The sequence below is a fragment of the Pagrus major genome, chromosome 1 (assembly GCF_040436345.1).
Source record: "Pagrus major chromosome 1, Pma_NU_1.0".
NCBI classification, from domain to species: domain Eukaryota; kingdom Metazoa; phylum Chordata; class Actinopteri; order Spariformes; family Sparidae; genus Pagrus; species Pagrus major.
In genome coordinates this window covers 13,172,586-13,191,324 of record NC_133215.1, presented here as the reverse complement: position 1 = coordinate 13,191,324, position 18,739 = coordinate 13,172,586, and the positions used below count along the sequence as shown (strand labels likewise).

The following is an 18,739-nucleotide window of genomic DNA, read 5'->3' as shown; positions in this document are numbered from 1 at the left end:
GAATGCCGTGCACCATTTATAATGATGTCATTATATAGACTGACTGCTCAGCACCCTGAACTGTGACTGACTTCCCCCGATCCAGTTGGTAAAATCCAGATTATGTTCGTAAACCTCTCACACTACAGGCTCATTTGGGCTGATACTCTGCTCAGACCAGCCCAGAATTGGGAACACCTAAGACCCAAAATCTGCCAAATTATCCTCTAGTGTGGGACCATTATTCACAACTTTTATGGAACCATGTCCCTGGTCACCATGGTAGCCCATCGGACCTTAACGTTTCTCCTTGTAGCATCTGCAATACAATTCCTCAGTCAAGCACGCCATGTGTGATGACTCTGCCTGGGACAAAACTATCCTTCTGGGCTTCAAGTATTTAAGAAAATCCAGGATTTCTGTCAATGGAGCCGAGACATAGGGCTTATATATTGTTATCTCTGTATTCCATGCATGTCAACCAGAGGAAGCTGGTTCATTGCGGCAGAGGAGGTTGCTCCTCATCTACTCTTGAGAGGCAAAGGGGATTAAAATAGTAACAAAACATGACCAAAACTTTGAATCATTTACAGAATAATTGTTCTAGCCACTAGTGTAAAATAATATGACACGGCGGGTTGGTTTTCCTCTTGTCCTCCCAAATTTTTGCCACTGATGTCAACATACTATGATGAAACATACTGTATGTTACAACACACTTTATTGAGAAACACTTAATGAATCAGCTTCAAATGCAGTGGCCGCAGCCAGCCAGTGAACAGCAGCAGTAGTAATTAGCACTAGCTTATGGAGTAACTTAACAACAAAAGAAAAGCAATGTTTCACTACCCTCTGTGGTTGACACATTCAAGTCTGTGTCTCCTCTGACCAGAGCTTACATAAACGAAGAACTTTGGTGGGTGAGAGAAGTCTGATCTGCTGCACAAGCAACCACATCCAACAGTGATGTCACGGGTCCTGTAGTACACCTGCACATCACTGCAGCAAGTTGAAGAGGTAAACCACTGGAGGTCAGAAAAAACAATCAAGATTTTCAGGAAGTATTGGGCCACATGTTAAACCCAATGGCATATGGGTTTGGTGGTGTGGTTGGTGGTGTGTTTCCAATGCAGTGGCTACTCAACCTGGGGAAAATATTCAGCAGAAGCAATTAGATGAGTGAAGAAAAACACTAAGTTGTTGCTTTAAATTGGTTATTTTAAGCAGAGTCAAGTGTGTGAATATTCTGGGTAGGTGTGTAGTTGATGATCACCTGATCTGAGTGGCACTAATGACTTAACACTCCTGCCTAAACCTACACTATTAGCCCAATTAACAGAACAGATCAGCGCTGTTTCCTCTTCTCTAAATGAGGCAAAGTATTACAATTATTATCAAACACACTTTTCAATCAATCAATGTATCAATTGCACTTGTCATCATTTTGACAATTAATCCTTCCTCCAAAACCACTCTCCGGCTATGTGTACACAACTAAACCTACCAGCAAAATACCATTTTATGCTGGTCAAGCCTCCGTGCCATCGTACTTCTTTGCAATCACGTCAAGCACCTCATGAGATGGACACACCATTAATCATGTTCAGGAGCACAGCTTATCTGATGTGTGAGACCGATCCTCCAAAAGGCAAACAACCAATCCTCTTTGTGGCAGTTTACTGATTATATCCTTATAGTCCTTTCTTTAAGGAATGTAGTGCTCTAAGATATACAATTTTTTTCTATGTTGAATGACTAAAAGGAGAGGACATATTCATGCTCTTGACCTTTACCCAGCATGCCTACACCATTTTAAAAAATGCTTGATTTGGCTGAACCAGTACATAATATATCTATAAAATATGTAACAACGTCTTTAAAAAATAAAATACTGTATTTTTGGCCCACCTTTTAAACAAGTCACAGGTATTCCTTTTCATTCTGTTCATTTGACCAGAAAATACACTTATTCCCACCCCCGTTTAACACAAAAACAACAAAAACAACAAAAAAGCAGATCAGAGTACTGTATTCCCACACGCTTGCACAACATCTCTCAAGCAAACAACCCTGGCAGCTACTGCAATGTTCCTGGAGCTGCTGCTGCAACATCTGTGGGAAGGTTTCTTTCCCTAACTCGTTTTAGTTTGATGTTTAAGTTGGTCTGTCAGTTCTTGTGTGAAGAGGCCTAATGTTCAGACTCTTAAGTTTTATTTAGCCTGGAGGGACGCAGGAAGCAATGAACAGGGTATGACAGAAACATGCACTTACCTGATACTCAAGGTCAGTCGTTCATCTTTAGCCCTCAGCAGATCGCCTACTGAAAATGTGGCACTACCCAGGAAGGTGCTCTGTAGACCCAGACAGAAAAAACAGAGGTGGTTAACAACGGGCAAAGTAGCTCTCTTTTACCTGTCATGTATATAATTCAGTTTTTAAATGTACTGGTACTCTCAAGTTTATTATTTGAATTACAGAAGGGATCCTTCTAATTTCATATTTGTGAAATGTGTGATCTTGTTGACACGAGGCACGGTGACATACAAGTACAATCAACTCTCCTTTTCTGTCTCTCTTTTACCCTCTGTCTCCCCTTTCTCACAGCTCTGACAACATGTGTTTGCTGCAGGCATGATGTGAACAGGGGGTGTCAGCGCACAAGAACTGGGTCATGGAGAGTGAGGTAGGGGACGAGCTCATCAATAACGAAGAGAGATGATCCACATTTGTAGAAAACACACACACACACACACACACGCACACGCACATGCACGCTCTCTTATGGGCATGCCAAGATGCAGGCACATCCACACACACACACGCAGAAAAGTCCTGCACCTGCAAGTAACACCATCGACATGCTTGTTCCTGCTGCAGGAGGGGAGGGCTAAGACCCTGCCAAGGACATGGGCTGCTCCACACAAAGCTAAAACAGATAATTAACAACAGGTACAAGAGGTGATTCCACATACTTTATCATACTGAGGAAAAAACATCTTAATTAAAGTATTTGCAGCCTGTTCACATTTCACTCTGAGTTTCTACAGTGTCATTTCTAGTCCTTTCAACCAGCAAACTTAAGTGTTTTTTTTTTTATTTCTAAGCTTTTATATTGGTGCAAGTGATGGTTCTTCAGTGAAGTGATAATACAAAACAAGACAATTTGTGTCTTGCCCCAGTCTTACTTTAGATAGATGTCAAAGGCTATATCTCAGAAGATGAAAACAGGATTGTGTCCGTTTTTGTAATGAATGCAAATGAGATCCAGGTATTGTAAGCAAACACCAGAAAGCTTCCAGACACTCAATAGACTTTTTTCTTCATCTGATAGAGAAACGAGCGCAAATTAAGTCAGCCTGTGAAAATGGGATGCACTGATCCGATACACCCCAGTCATGACTAGCTCAGGTAATGATTATTTTTCATTACTGATTACTCTGCTGACCATTTTCTCAATTCACCAATCCCAAGTTTTGTCGATGAAATAACCTTTACAATTAGGCAGAAACCCACATGGTGTCTAAAAAGTCCTTGTTTTATCAGATTATCATTCCAATCCAAAAGATATTCAGCATACAACAAATATGACAAATTGCGATTATTTGATTATCAAAACAAAACAGGCAGCTTTGGATGGACTTGTCACGTAAATAGACTGCCATTCACAGCAGCCAATAGCACTACATGTGCATCACATGCTCCCTCGTCGGTCTGCCCAGATTGGCATCCACCAGTCAACAGGACCCAGATTGGGACGTAACAGCTCTCTCCCACAGAAAACACTGCTCCTGCACTGCCGGAAACGCCGAGGCTCGACTGGGAGTCGAGCCTTTACTTCCGTAACTTAAATGTGTCATACAGGCGTTATATAAATATATATTTTTATTCGGGGTGTCACGATTCTCCAAATCCTCAATTCGATTCGATTCTATTTTTTTTTGTTTTCTTCTTTTAGCACAGATGGCAATGCCATTTTTAGACTAGACTAGTCTAGTGTAGGATCATTGGCTTTATGCCATAACTCTTTTAATTTTTTTCAAAAGATGGTCTACATGGTGTCACGAGTGATATAACCTCCTTTTTTGTTTGCAATGTACCACACACACGCCTTATTGTCAAATTTATATTTAATTAAGTAACAATAACAATCTCCTACTACTTCCCTCAGCACTTCTGCCAAATTTTCACTTTTGTGAGCTTCATAGATGGGGCGAGTTTGAAGGACTGGATTTTCAATTTCCCAATGCTACAAAAACCCCTATAGCGCTAGTTATTGATTGATATTGATATTAAAATTTTGAAGTTTAGCTCTAAGTGAGGACGGAAGAGTTGCCTTTGTTAATGCTGAAGTTTTCTCAGTTAAGTCTACTTCTTTGTGTTGCCTGTGGACATGCATGCTACACGCGCATAGCATGGCTTACAAAATGTGGTTTTGTTGTCGACAACACGAACGTTGTTGACATAACTCAGCAGGAACGCAAATTATTTCCACACCGGTGATTTCAGAGAAGCAGGAGGGTGTTTGAGCTCTGTTGATGTGAACAATAATGTTGTGTTTTTCAAAATTAAATTATGTAAACCTATTCTACTAGGACCCCCAAATAAAAGTATGAGCCTGAAAATTTGCATTATATGACCTCTTTAAGAAACTCTAAAATACAGTTAAAAATTCCTACAAAACAAGTCGTGGGCAGAAAAGCAAGGGTGGGATGCATCTCTTCTGTGAAGAACTGTAAAAACCTTCACACAGGACATGTACCAGTGTCATATAGTTATGGGTCACACGGCAACTGTGGTAAAGGGCCACATGACTGTTGAATTCCCCATCATAAAGTCAACAGGAGTCACATTAGAGTTTGGTTTCTGGCTGAAAATATGATATTTTGAGTTAGTTCTACTAGCATGCTGTTTTTCTTCAGCTATGTTCTGTTTTCTTTTATTGTTTGGCTGTATTTTTACCTCTAATCTAGGTTCCTCCCTCTTCCTACCACTGCTTTGCTCTTTCTCTCCCTTTTCTTTTGGTCTCTCTCTGCAGTCGCCTGTATCAGATTTTAGAAAAAAGGGCATCCTGTCCACTGACCTTTTCTCTCAATCATTTCCTCCCCGAGCGTTTTCCTGCCACCCCATACGAATCCCCACATGCTTACTACAAAACACAGCCTCAAACACATTCCCCCGCTTGGGCCTGCTCAAAAGTAGGCAAACAGAGACACACACGCATGCGTGTGCACACAGAGAGGAAGAGGAAGTGACTATAACACAAGGTCAGTCAACAGTGCTATGAAAAAAAAACATCATATTGAAACACAGTGAAAGATTTGAGAAGCTACTTAAATGTAACTCAAGCATCACATTCAGTTACAAGTTTCATGCAGCATGGTTACATGTCCTTATGAATTAAACAGAGCCAGGATCCCAGTAGGCACCACTTAATATGCACAACGTCATATTCTTCAGCACTGACGTATCATAGCCAGTCCCAGTTTGCCCTGATAAGCCAGAGCACCAGGCACAGAAGGCCATTACACACCGCGGAGGAACATTATATCCCTATGTAGCCATTACTCGCAAGCCGGTACAGAACGTCTGGTAAATGGTCTTAGAAATCCATTCCTTAGCATCTTTTTATGGCCCCTCACGATGAAGGCTTTAAAAGTAATGAAGCTCTGGAGACCGTCTTCTTATGCGAGATCAAAGTGGCTGCACCATAGAAAATGAGAGAAAGATGGGGGCAAGAGGAGGAGTGGAGTGAGAAAAGAAGACAAATGATGCTCTTCCAGGATCATGGAGGATTGATTATGATGGTCCCGCTCCGTTCCCTCCTTACATGCTTCGGCTCTCTCTTTTTTCTATCCATCTTTTCGCCTGCTATTGCTCGTTCTCTTAACTGGTCCTATTGGCCACGGCGGTTGCAAGCAAAGCGAGAAACTTTTGATCTATGATCTCTTTCGTTAGCTTTCAAAAAAAGTGACAGTTTCTTCCCGGAGAGACATTTTACAGGAGCTCAAGAAATAAATACACATTGCTGACCGAACGCGAGTGTTCTTGAAAACAGACACACAAAAGATCAATCATAGACAAAAAATGAAAGACACCTGTGCAGGAGCACCAAGAGCTGACATACATCTACAGGCAATCCCGAGCAGTTGTCTGTGGACCTCTGAAGGCCACAGCGTCTGCCCATCACTTGGCAGAGGTAAACGGTCCAACTCAAGCTGTAGATCTATTGATTTTCTCCACGCCCTGAGTGACAGAGTGACACACACACACACACACATAGACACACACTAACTCTCTCTCAATCATTCCCTCTCTCCTGACCTGTCTCTCACTCACTCACACACACACACATACACAGACTGCAGAGAATACCTGGAGGAGAGGACCTTCATTCACATGCTATGCCAACAAATGACATTTTATACAAATGGCAGCAGTGACAGTTTTGGCACTCGCTGAATAATACGCATCTGGCAAACATTTATGAATATGAACAGATTTATACCATGGAGGTCAGTAGTGTCTACATGAATACACTGCTCCTTCGCTGCAAATAGGGCTTCACAAATTGGCCTAATTAAGTCTTTAGAGATGTCTTGACATGCCATTTATTCTAACATGCAGATGTGTGCACTCGGGCACAAAATATGGACACAGTAAGTTAAAACTGACACACAGGCTGAGATCACACATACTGTATGCAACAACACACACACACAAGGAAGTCCACTTACAGTTCTGCTGCACACAATCCTTGTAGCAGCAAGCGAGTTAGCCAGCAAGACAGTGAGAGGAGAGAAATGAGGAGAGGCGGACAGAAAGAGAGAGAGACTGAAATAAAGAAAAGAGAGACTGTCTTCTTTCTTCCTCTTAATGAGCTCCAGGTCGTTCTCCCTTCATGTCTTCCTCCAGTCCTCAGTTAGAGTAACTCCAAGTATGCAATATAAACGTGTTTCAGAGAGCAGCGGGCTCACTGGCTCACACATACATGTACACTGTAAACACGCAAACACATGAAACACACAAACATGTAGACAGACACACTGCAGCCTCTGCTGTGACTGAAAACTGGCTAGAGTGAGCTACTGGCGCTACCGCTGTTGCTGCTGTGGCTGGCTTGACAGTAAGCGAGACCAGCGAGGGAGAGAGAGAGAAAGAGAGAGAGAGAGAGAGAGTCACAAGAGGGGAGGGAGTCGACAAATACAAGCAGTCGAGGTGGAGAGGGGGAAGAGGGAGGAGGAGGGTGGAACAACACAGAAGAGGAAAAGACAGAAAGGAAGGAAGGCAAACAATTAATGGGTGAAGAACCAAGATACCAACACAGAAAGGGGAGAGAGATATAAAAGAATACAGAGAAAGAGAGAGACAGAGAGAGGGAGGGAGGGTGAGAGAGAGGGAGGGAGAGAGGGAGAGAGGGAGGGAGGGTGGGAGGGAGGGAGGAAGACGGAGAGAAACAGAGACAGACTTGTGTGTCACACTTCGGTTGCAGCCTGTGACTCAGATGGCCAACAGGAAAAGAAACACTTGTTATGGCTACTTGAATTAACATGTAATCCAACCACATGGTGCAATGTATATATATGTAGGAGTGTGTTAGCATACAGATAAACACTTCAAAACACATACTGACATGCTTGAGGATCACACGAGAGGCTTGTTGAGACGCACTTTGCGCATTTTAACGAACTCAAATATTTACCAACACATGCAGCTACCTCAGAAAGACGCGGGGAAAAGAACGCAGCAATCCATCTTGAGACTTGAGGACACTGACGAACAAACCCACACAGCAACACCAGTGACACTGAGCTTAGGTTTTAACTATCCGGGCTCAAACCTTGGATTAAGCAGGGTTTAATTTACCCTTGTTGACACAGTGGGGATGAGTAATTCTGGCAGAACAAAGGACACACTCCACACCGGCCCCTTATCACCCCAAGCAGGTAGACAAGCAAACACAATGAGACACGCTGCACACAAACAAGTGAACACACATGGACGCGCACAGCCACCCATACATCTAACACACAAACTGTAATATACAAACACACGCCATGAGCACTGGAGGTCATGGTGATGAGTCGTCAGCCTGTTTTCTTAATATGGGGGTGGGGGGTGGAATTAAGGAGTGTGGGTGGAAACACTGGATATAAAGTGTTCTCGCTTGCCTTCATTACCATGAGGATTGATGACCTGGGTGCCAAGTGGAAGCCAGAATCAGACTCATACCTGCCAAAGATTACCTAAGATGCTTCTTAGTTTGCTAACAAATTACTTTTTCTGAGTACGCAACAGTATTTATGTGCACCTGTGCTGTTGCCGAATCCATTTGTCGTTGATGTGTTTTGCTGCCTTATTTTGTGTGCTCTCCCACTCTTAACCAATGACTACAATACAATAGTATGAATCTTACAGGAACAGATGTGTATGGAAAATCCTAGATCAAAGCTCATTCAAAATATGAATCAAGCACACTGAAACTGGCATTTGTTATTATATGTTTTAATGCCTCACTTTGAAGTTCAAAATGTTTGACACATTTTAGAGCATTCAAACTGTGAGTTCCTGAAAAGCAAAGTTAGACAGGCAGGGATTGGTCTTCAGCGAGAGGAGCACAAGCTACCTACCACAGTGAAAATGTGCAAAGAGAATAAGCCTAAGTACTTGTTAATTCCTGCTTTTTAGCATTTTTTTTTTTTTTTTAACCAGCACTCACAGCCAGTTGAACACTATCGCCACTGCACATGCACACACACATTATTCATGGACCTCGTATGAATCTGAAGGCAGTGGATGTGTTAGCCCATGTAAAGATCATTGAACAAATGCCAGTGGCAGCTGACGTTTTCGTGCAGACAGCGACAAGGGATCTTAGACGACCAGTCACCTCCAAACTCAGACAAGCATGGACAGAAACAGGCGGCTGTGTTTTCCCCGGGTGGGTTCTCATTTTTAGCTGCCTACCCTCGACATTGTCCTCTCATTCTTCCCTGACTTATTCTTTTCATGGTTCTCTACCTTGACCTCATTCCCCTGCTTCTGATCTGCTAAAAAGAAAAAAAGGAAGTTCTGCAGACAGAGATGCAGCCAGACCTGAGCTCACCCCCTTTTGCCCTTCCCCATCTATTTCTTCATTGCATTACCAACAGTTTGCATGAAAGGGACAATCAACCAACGCTGACATTGTCTCTCACTTGTACAAAGACAAAGAATTTTACCGTATCAACATGGATATATGAAAGTATATTTTTCTTGAAATTATGCTTGAGGAAGTGCAGGTGGTGTTACATAACAGTCTTGCATTATGGGTTGTTTTTAGCCTTATTGTTGCTAGGCTAGCATGTTTCTTTAAGTCTATTTATAGTGAGGCTTTTAGAGTTAGTCAGCCCAAAGTTTTCAGGAAGCCCCCCCTGTTTGAATGGAAGTCTTTCATGATTCACTGTAAGAGAAAGAGGTTTCAAGAATGAGAATTCTCTTCTCGTTGGACCATCCCTATCTTTGTTTTCACAACTGGATTAGTCTGAAAGTGTTTCATATCTTCAAAAAGTCTCCTCCAAAACATGGTACTGAAACAATGAGTGTTGTCTTACACTCCAATATGGACTGCTCTGCATCTGAGTTTTGATACAGAGATCTGTTGGATATAATCAGCTCCTAAGGGATTGTTTTAATATAGTCTGACCTGTCTGGGAAATCATAGCAGGCTCCAGATGCTGTGTACTTCTTGTTTTGTTACTCATGCTGATCCTAAGGCAATGTGTGTGCACTTTAAGTAATGTGAGGCAGGCTTATCTGAGTGTAATAATACTGATTTGTACTCAGATACAAAATACTTTGATGTGTTCCAGTGTTTTTGTTGCCTTTGCATGCCTTATTAATCGCTTGTACTATTTTTGCCTGCTTTTTGAATAACTTTTGAAATGTATCAAAGGCACCAAGCGCACCTACTGTAAAACAAAAGGTATGACTCGTGCAAACATGAAACCGAAACGGGAGAGATGAATGCCTTCTGGGTCTAGTTTTGATCAAATGAAAGCTAAACTTTAATCTTTTTCAACTCCAGTAAGATTATTGAGTGTAAAATCTTGGAAGTGAGCTCTTAATTGGCATAGCTTTCCATGACTTAACTTCTGTGCTCACATAATTCAGTGATAATTCTTATCTCACTTTGGAGTCAGACAAGTGTAAAATACCGTGAGAACACATGAAGGCTTTAAGAAAAAAATCCATATCTAAACTGAATTAAAGATGAGAAGCAACAACAACAAGGGATACATTACTGTGCATTATGATTACGAACTAAATCAATATTTTAATATCTGAGTGAAGCTGAAATTGTTGCTACAATGGTGCAGTTTTGTCAATACTTAATGCATTTGCTAGTTTAATTAGCCAGCTGTTTGAAGAATACAGCTCGCTGTGCTGAAATATGAGCCACAGTGACAACAAACTCAATCATTATCCAAGCCTATTATGCCATCTTTGATAGCACTGCACAGAATACAAAGTCTCCATATTTTGGGGGGGCTGGAAATTTTCCATTGAATGAATTTGCCAGACTCTCTTGCGTGCTATTTTTACCATTGTATCCCTGCAGTATGCCAGAGCAGGATTTTTTCTGGGCCTGTGAAATTTGCTTTTCAATCAGATAATGTCACATTTCATGTATGCCTCTGCAGACAATTCAGCAAAATGACATGTAATCCAAACACAGAAGGGGGTAAAAGAAAGTATAGATGCAGCTTTCCGTCAGCGCTGCGAGTGGCTGTCATTGGTCGTTGAATATGTTTAATTACACTGAAAATACTCTCCTGCTTTGCAAAAACATTTAAAAAGACAAACATTCTGCTCTAAAACTATAGTAACCAAAAATAGATTTTTGCACCTGACTCAAGTACTTGACAAGCACACAAAAGAGGATGGACTTTTTGGGCCGCAAAGGTAAATACTCACTGAGAGTTGACTGCTGAGAGACTTGGGAAACTCCTTTTACAATTGCTTTTCCTGCAGTTACAGTAAGTACAGAGCGATCTATAGAGCCAAGTATGATAAACGCTGCAGAGCGGCGGACAAGTTAATATCCCTCTTCCTCACAAAACGCTTTAAGGTTCCCAAATATCTGTGTTTCTCTGTCACAGAGGGAAGACGAGAGGCAAGAGAAAACAGTGTTCATACCTGCTCTCACATACATTCTTTCAGCTTGTCAATGCTTGCCCCTAAAAAGAAGCCCTTCCTACCGCTCTGTTAGTTTTTCACATCTCCCTCCCTCTGTCCCTGCGCTTGCTTACTTAATCATGTTCTGGCTGCGTACTTTTGGTGCTAGGCCAACAATCAGGCAGCTCAGGTTTTCTCCAGGCAGCCTCCAAGTACCACACCAGGCACACAGAACGATAAGGGTGTGCTCGAGTAACACTAGATCAGATTCCCGCGTCCACGTCTATATCTCGCAGACAAAGCTGCAGGTAGGGTGAAAAAGAAACTCACGCTGTGGCACATGCAGCCTGCCCTTGGTACACTGGAAGCACACTACCAATGCCTTCACCCTCACTCACTCGCTTCTTTGGTCTATAAACTTTAATGGCTAACCCCACTGCAGACTAGGTGATAAAAATCAAGGCTCCCTCACTCACAGTCTGTAAACATGACTTGGTAGCAGGTCCAAAGACTGTACAGCCCATTCAAATCCCCTTTACTGACTTCACTACCATATTTAGATTACAGCACGGCAAACTTGAAGCAGTTTTGATAGAGTTGCACTTTAACAGACACCTTTCCCTTTCTGTCAGCAAATAAGACTTATCCACATAATCATACATTTACTTTATAGGTTGATAGGCTAATTTATTCTTCATTATACAACACCGGGTTGCACAACAAAATTAAACTTGTTCCTTCACGCTGGACACATATGGAACATTTATAAATTTAGACAGGAATAGGATACAGAGTGGTACCAAATATAATTTTAAGCTTCTACTGAGGTTTTCAAATGAAGCTTCAAATGTCTGTCATCGTATTTTATGTCATCACCCCAAAAATATAAAAAAGACCTTCAAACAAAATCCTTAATTTGAATAAGTGTGATTCATCGGATTAAATGGAGAGCCAAGTAAATGCAATTATAAGTAATAAGTAATATGATCTCTTTTTTTGGAACAGCTTAAGTACTTCACTATTATACCACTTTTACACCAAAATTAGCATGCTTATGCAGGTTTTTATAAAAAGCGGGTAAACCAGCCAAAAATAGGTGCTTGACTCTTTTCCCACTGCCATGAAACCAGTATGCCTCAATGTTTTTTGTCTAGTGGGTCACTTTTGTCAGTACAGTAGATCACACACCTCATCAGACTACATCCAGAAGACGTAAAATTTTGTTTTAAATAGTCTTAATTGATAAAATTCAGAATCAGACACAGTGGTGGAGGAATGAGTCATTTTGCCTCTTTCTCAAATCTGTTGAGAGTTGCGCTGTATTGACCAGGCGGCTGACAAGGCTCAGTCAGTGCCATTGAAGCCCCTAAGGGTGGTCACTTTTTTATTACCTTTTTGTATCCGTCTCTCTTTCAAAATCAGCGTCAACTGAACGATGTTTGAGCTGCTTGAACAGAGACAGATGGAAAAGTATTAACAAGCCAGAGGCCTTAACTTCAACACACATCATAGCGTAGCGTCCAACGAGGGGCGAAAATTAACGTGTTCACCTGGGTGTTGGATAAATGTAATTTCTGATGCTGTTAGATTGCTGCAAAACAAATGTTGAAACTGAATGTAAAAGTTATGAATGAAGCTTTATGAGATAAAAACAATAAATAAAATCATATATACAGTTATATTTATCCAAATATAACTGTCTATATACAAGTATACACCCAATAAATAATGGTAGGGTAGGGAATGTAAGCAGCAAAGACAAGATGTGATGATAACATGGTTCTCTTCACATTAAAAGTTTGACATCCGGGAAACACTGTCCATCAACTTTGTTTGCATTTGAGCAAGTATCACTGAGTATTTATCATTTATAGTCACCTACTTCGTGCAAGCTGCTATCAGCTCAACCTGATGGAGGCTGTGGTTAGCAAACTTCCCCTTCTCTGACTCTGCGGTTCAAGTCGAGCCCACAAATGCAGCGATGGAGAGAAGTTGCATGCAAAGCGGTGAAAGGATGCTCTTTATCATTTTATCACCCACAAAGCATGCTGCTAACTTAACATCCTGTTGTTCACATCAACTGCGTTATCTTGGTCATAGCATTGGTGTGAAGCTGTCGGTGTCTGGCATTAGGAAAGCATTTTCTTAGAAAACCAATAGGTGATGAAGCCTGTAATTGTGTGCACAGCAGAGTTACAACATAGGGTTCAGTGTAGTAATACCCATGGATAGATAACAGGGAATGTGCAGGTTGCAATTCCCTGTCCTTATGTAACAGCAAGAAGCTGCTAGCTTGCCCCCAGGCCTGTAAGGCTACAGGCTATGGTTGAGTTTCTCTCTCTCACTTTCTTTTTCTCTCTCTCTCTCTCTCTCACACACACACACACACACACACACACACACACAAACACAAGTGCATGCACAGTAATAGTACTATAATATGCTAGCTCATGCCTGAAGTGGTTGATAGCTCTCTTCTTCAGAGAGCAGGGCTATAGGGGCTGTGAAAGTAAACAGCTCGGATCAAACCAACTCTCAGCTCCCTTTGAAGAGTGCGAGACAATTACGGAGATCAGTGGTGCAGCCCAGAGGTGGTTAACAGCCTAGACAGGCAGACAGACAGGGATTGATGCCCTGTAATAATCTAGAGAGCCAGCTCCTCAATGACTTCACTGTACAGTCAATCCAAGGCATGCTGAATCCTTGCTGAACATATATGTTGGAATACAATGAGCTCTGCCCTCAGGATACAGTGCAACTAGTGTAGCTGGGAGCAAGACTCAAACACAATCATGTGGATTTTGCAGCCATACATTGCGAGTGGGAGCAAATGGAGGTCAAAGCTCTGTGTGGGTGGACAGCTCTTCCTGCAATATTTCTCCAACAGTAGGTAGTGCTTTAGTACTAATCACTATCCTTACTATAGATAAATACCATCAAGCATAAACTTTTATTAGAAAATAAAAAGACTGTGTGATCTCTGCGCTTATGTGTTCTCTGTGTTGTGTTTAAACTTGTGTGAAATGTTATGTTTTACTTTTAGTCATCTTTGACATCATTTGCTCTGTGAAAAAAATAAAAAAAATAAACAAAAAAAAATACCCAGTGTCAGGGATGTCAGTGAGTGTCTGTGGTTCAGTTATGGTGCAAGAGGTGGCTGCAAACTGTAGCTTAAAAGCTCTGGCAGAACACTCGCTCCTGCTGTGTGGGAGTTTCAGAAGAAGCTCTCCTGCCCCTTCCCCCTTCCCTTTGGATAACGTAAAGCTAAGTCCATACAGAAGCTACAATTTCAGACGGCTAGCATCACCTTGACTTAGTAAACAACAAGATGCAGGAAAGAGTGGGAGAAGTGCAACAGCCGCAAGCTATTTTTGTTCCTCAGCACACCATAGACATATTAGTTGCCTAAATGACATATTTGCCAGTTGATGTGGAACAACACCGACAACAGAGCCTTTTGAACTAAATATACTGCTTATGTGAAAGTAGAATTTGTCCTTGGTGGCTATGAGATAGCAGATGAATAGATTCAGAAACTGTGTGGTTTTTTGTGTACCTTCATGAATAGTGCATAAAAAAATAAGATAAGATCAAAACAAATATATTTGTATTTCCTGGGGAGCGGAAAAAACGTCTCTTTGAGATTTTTAAAAGCTTCCCACCCTCTTTGGGTATGTAGACGGGGAACAATGTTGGCTGATTTCTGATTATCATATAATTCCATCTGCGCTAAAGAGAACGCGACAACAACCCCACTGCCCCACACTCATTTACTTTTCAGTCCTCCTGAGTGAGGAGAGGAGGGGAAAAGCAATGTCATTATCTTCATCAACAAACGTAGAAGGCAGACTGCTGTGCAAGTGGTGATGTACTTAAATGTTGGCATGCGGCGATGATCAGCCAGATATGGAAAGTTATGAATTACTGTCATAAAATGCTATATTACATCCATCTTAATCTACCTACTGTAGGGTTTTAATTGCACTCACCCAGAACGACTACATTGTGGGTTGACACCTACACACTCGATTATGAATGCTGCTTGCCCACGGGCTTACACATGTGCAGACACACAAAAAACTCACACACTACACAAGACCCTGGCCTGGCTGGCAAGCTCATCAGTGGCTCAGTTAGCCATGGAAAATAGCTGCCTTTACACACACACACGCACACGCACACACACACACACACACACACACACACACACACACACACACACAGCCAACAAGCATCAGCACTTTCCACCAGTGCCTCTCAAAGGAAACCATTACACTGCAGAAACCCGCGGGAAGCCAGGCAGAAAGGGGATTTTCTCAAGCACTTTTTTCTCTCTTCCTCTCTCCCCCTCTCCATCTCAAAAAAAAAAAAAAAGAAAAACTAACTTACACTAAGCTACTTTTGCCGGAGAAAAAAAGATTACAGTCAGCCGAGCGTCTAATTCACCTGTGACCCAGTAATTCATTTGGCTGATAATCTGCTATTGCAGGTGACACTAACAATCACTGATATGATGGGTGGAGAAGCGAGGGAGGGTTAGGAGGAGTGTGGGTTGGGCTGATTGGTAGAGGAGATATTTGATTAAATTCTCAAATGAATAATGCATTATGAAATTGATCCAGACAAATCCCACCTTGAGGAGATTGGAGTAGGATTATACAGGCGAAGGGTTTTGGGAAGGGTTATGACAAAGAGGAGGTTTCCTGGAAAGGTGCACTTACAGCATCAAGTGGTTACCTGGTGCTTGATAAGGCAATTTGAAGTGCTTCATTTATATGCATGTCAGCTATGTGCCAAAAGAAAATACTGTGATTTACATGCATGGTAATAAATTATGTGAGATTTAGCCTGAATAGTATTGTACAAGTCCATAACCTTTTCATCCTATGGCCTTCAGAAAAAAAACAAAAAAACAAGCGCAAGCAGTTCCTGTTTTCTTTTTATAATCAATGAATTCATCCTGATTTATAGCTGACTGTAAAGGAATGTCAGTTTGATCCTGCTGAAAATTATGTTATATGAATATAATCTATATAAATGTACCCCTCTTCTTCTTTAAAGGAATAGTTTAACATTTTGGTAAATATGCTTTTTTCGCTTTGTGGCAGAGGGTTTCATGAGAGGATTGATACCACTCACATGTTTTTAGAGTAGATATGAAGCTGGAGCCAGCAGCAAGTAAGCTTAGTTTAGCTTAAATTAGACAGCAATGTGTTGGTGACACCTTAAATTAATTTTTAAATAAGTGTAAGTTAATAGGTAATAAGGCCCTTATACGTCCTTCAAGATGCTTACTAACATTAATATGATGATAATATGAGTGTTAATAATAGCAAATAACTAACACATTTATTGAGTTGAAGAAACTTACCTTATGTCTGTGTTAAACCTGTGTTAAACACACTTTATTATGCATTTATTATCAGTTAACTATGCACTTATTAACAGACTAGCCAAGAGCTGAGCTCTGTTTGTGTACTGTAATGCTGACTGTCAGCTTGAGCAGGAAGGAAATGTACTTTACTTCATGAACATCATTACAGAGAGGAGAGGGGAGAAGAAGAGAAAGAACTGGAGTCTGGTGACTGAGTTCAAAGAGAGTTGTCCTGAATTTCACCATACAGACATCGTTGCTTGCTAAGATTAGTTTACCCTACTGCACAACTGAACTGGCTGTTTAGGGCAGACAAACACTGCATGAGTAATGCAAATGAACACAAATGTTTCTGCCATCAAACTCTCTTCACTGTTGATGTATACACCATTAAACAACCACCACTGCTAATGAAAATCTATCTGATGTGACTCAGGCACAAATGTTCACAGATGAGGTCATGTTTTAAAGGTTTATTCGCATTATGTTCGCCAAATTCCCTCGAGTAAACTGTGGATTTCTCTGGGTTTGAACATTGTTGGGAACATATGGGATAATATGACTACATAACATATCTTTTAACAAATCTTAAAATAAAGTGCTCTTTTCATCCAACTGAAAATGAATTGCAGTATATACCACTTTATCAAAGATGTTGGAAGCTATTTTATTCAGTGACCTGTTACTGAAATGGTACATTTACTCCGTGTATACTGGTCTCTTACTGTAAAGGTAAAAACATAAGGAGTCTGTCTCTAATGTGCTGCTGTTAGAAGTTGGCCGCCATGTTACCGTGTTGTTGTTTTTACACTTTTATCTTTGTTCTGGTTAAACAAACAAGTTATAATGAGTTAATTAATGAGCTTTAATCGGATTTTGCTACCTTGGACGGAGCCAGGCTGGTGGTTTTCTCCAGTTTCCGGTATTTATGCCAGGCTGAGCAAAGCAGTGGCTGTTTCCAGCTTCATATTGAACAGACAAATGTGAGAGTGGTATTGATCTTCTCATCAAAACTCTTGGCAACCCAGTGACTAAGTGTATTTTCCAAAATGTAGAGGTAGTCCCTTAATTCTTTTCTTATTTGTTTTGTCCCTCCATTTTTCTGAATGCTTCTATATTTACTCGTCTGTACATAGCACTTTTGTTTTGTAGTGCATTCATGTGCACAACTTTACATTCACATTGATTAGTTTTGTCCTTCCCTTTATTTTCTGTACACTTATGCAAGTTGCTTTTGTTGTGTGTTTGGGTGCAGTTACACAGTTTTTTCGAAACGTAACTAAATCACCTGTAAATGCAGTGTTGTTTTTACAGAGTTACAAGATGTACCAATAAAATAAATACTAATAAAAATACACTCAATTCATTGGCACTTAACTCACATCTCCAGTAAGGCATCTTGGTAATACTTGTATTTAAATAGACTGTTTACTGGTGTACTTCACTTGGGTTAACTTGTGGCTTTGCCCTGGAAGGAAAGGGCGTCTCCTCATGGCACCAGCACCAGACATCAGCTCAGCAGTTTTATAAGTAATTAGCTTCTCTGCTTAGATTTAGTTGGTTGCTTTTAATGAGTGTGCACTATTCCAACAACTATTTTCACAAATGACTGCACGTACCCTCACAACAAAACCTAGAGTGCACTTAATTTCCAACAATTGTAAATATTCATTGGCACGATGAGTCACTTTATTGAAGTGCATGACAACGCAGTGGGGGGAAACAATGTGGGAAAACAAAGTAATTATCTGGTGCCTTCCTAAATACAGTAAACAGGAGCTTGAAGTATTGTCAGCCAGTGAAAATGATATCATTACAGTGAGAAAGCACTTCAGAGGAGAGAGCTTGAGATATTTTCGAACACATCACTTCAGCGTGACATGTTACGCTTCTAATAGCCTGTCCATAGGGCTTTTCAGATGCCATGAGAGACATATGTAGTGTTAACCTGACATGGCAGAGCGAGTGCTCAGTTGTCAATAAAAATGCTTTAGAGTGTTTAAACCTTCTATTCTCCAGGGTCGGGGACCATTTATTCCCCCTCAATTGTCATCCGTCTGGCTCCAACACTTTTACAAGTGTGCTAAAGTTAACAGGATTTTCTTTTTAATAAGAAAAAGCAGGCAGAGCCGTTCTTTCAGGGCTTTGAGGGCAATCTCACCACATCTGTATGGAACTTCACAGTGAAGAAGCACTTTAATTCATTACTATGTCAAACGGTCTTATGAAAGG

The 18,739-nt window shown here is 41.1% G+C and overlaps 1 protein-coding gene across 6 annotated transcripts in view; it reads right to left on the bottom strand.

Annotated features, from left to right (window-relative positions):
• The window catches only part of inpp4b (inositol polyphosphate-4-phosphatase type II B), a 253,045-nt gene that overhangs the window by 94,954 nt on the left and 139,352 nt on the right, over window positions 1-18,739 (bottom strand). For 5 of the 6 annotated variants that reach the window (XM_073469338.1, XM_073469339.1, XM_073469340.1 and 2 more), the window contains one exon: window positions 2,251-2,330. In XM_073469338.1, the coding sequence (XP_073325439.1) occupies window positions 2,251-2,330 (80 nt within the window). Of the gene's footprint in view, window positions 1-2,250; window positions 2,331-6,713; window positions 7,090-18,739 lie in introns of those variants that run through there. The other variant, XM_073469342.1, reaches the window with a different exon arrangement.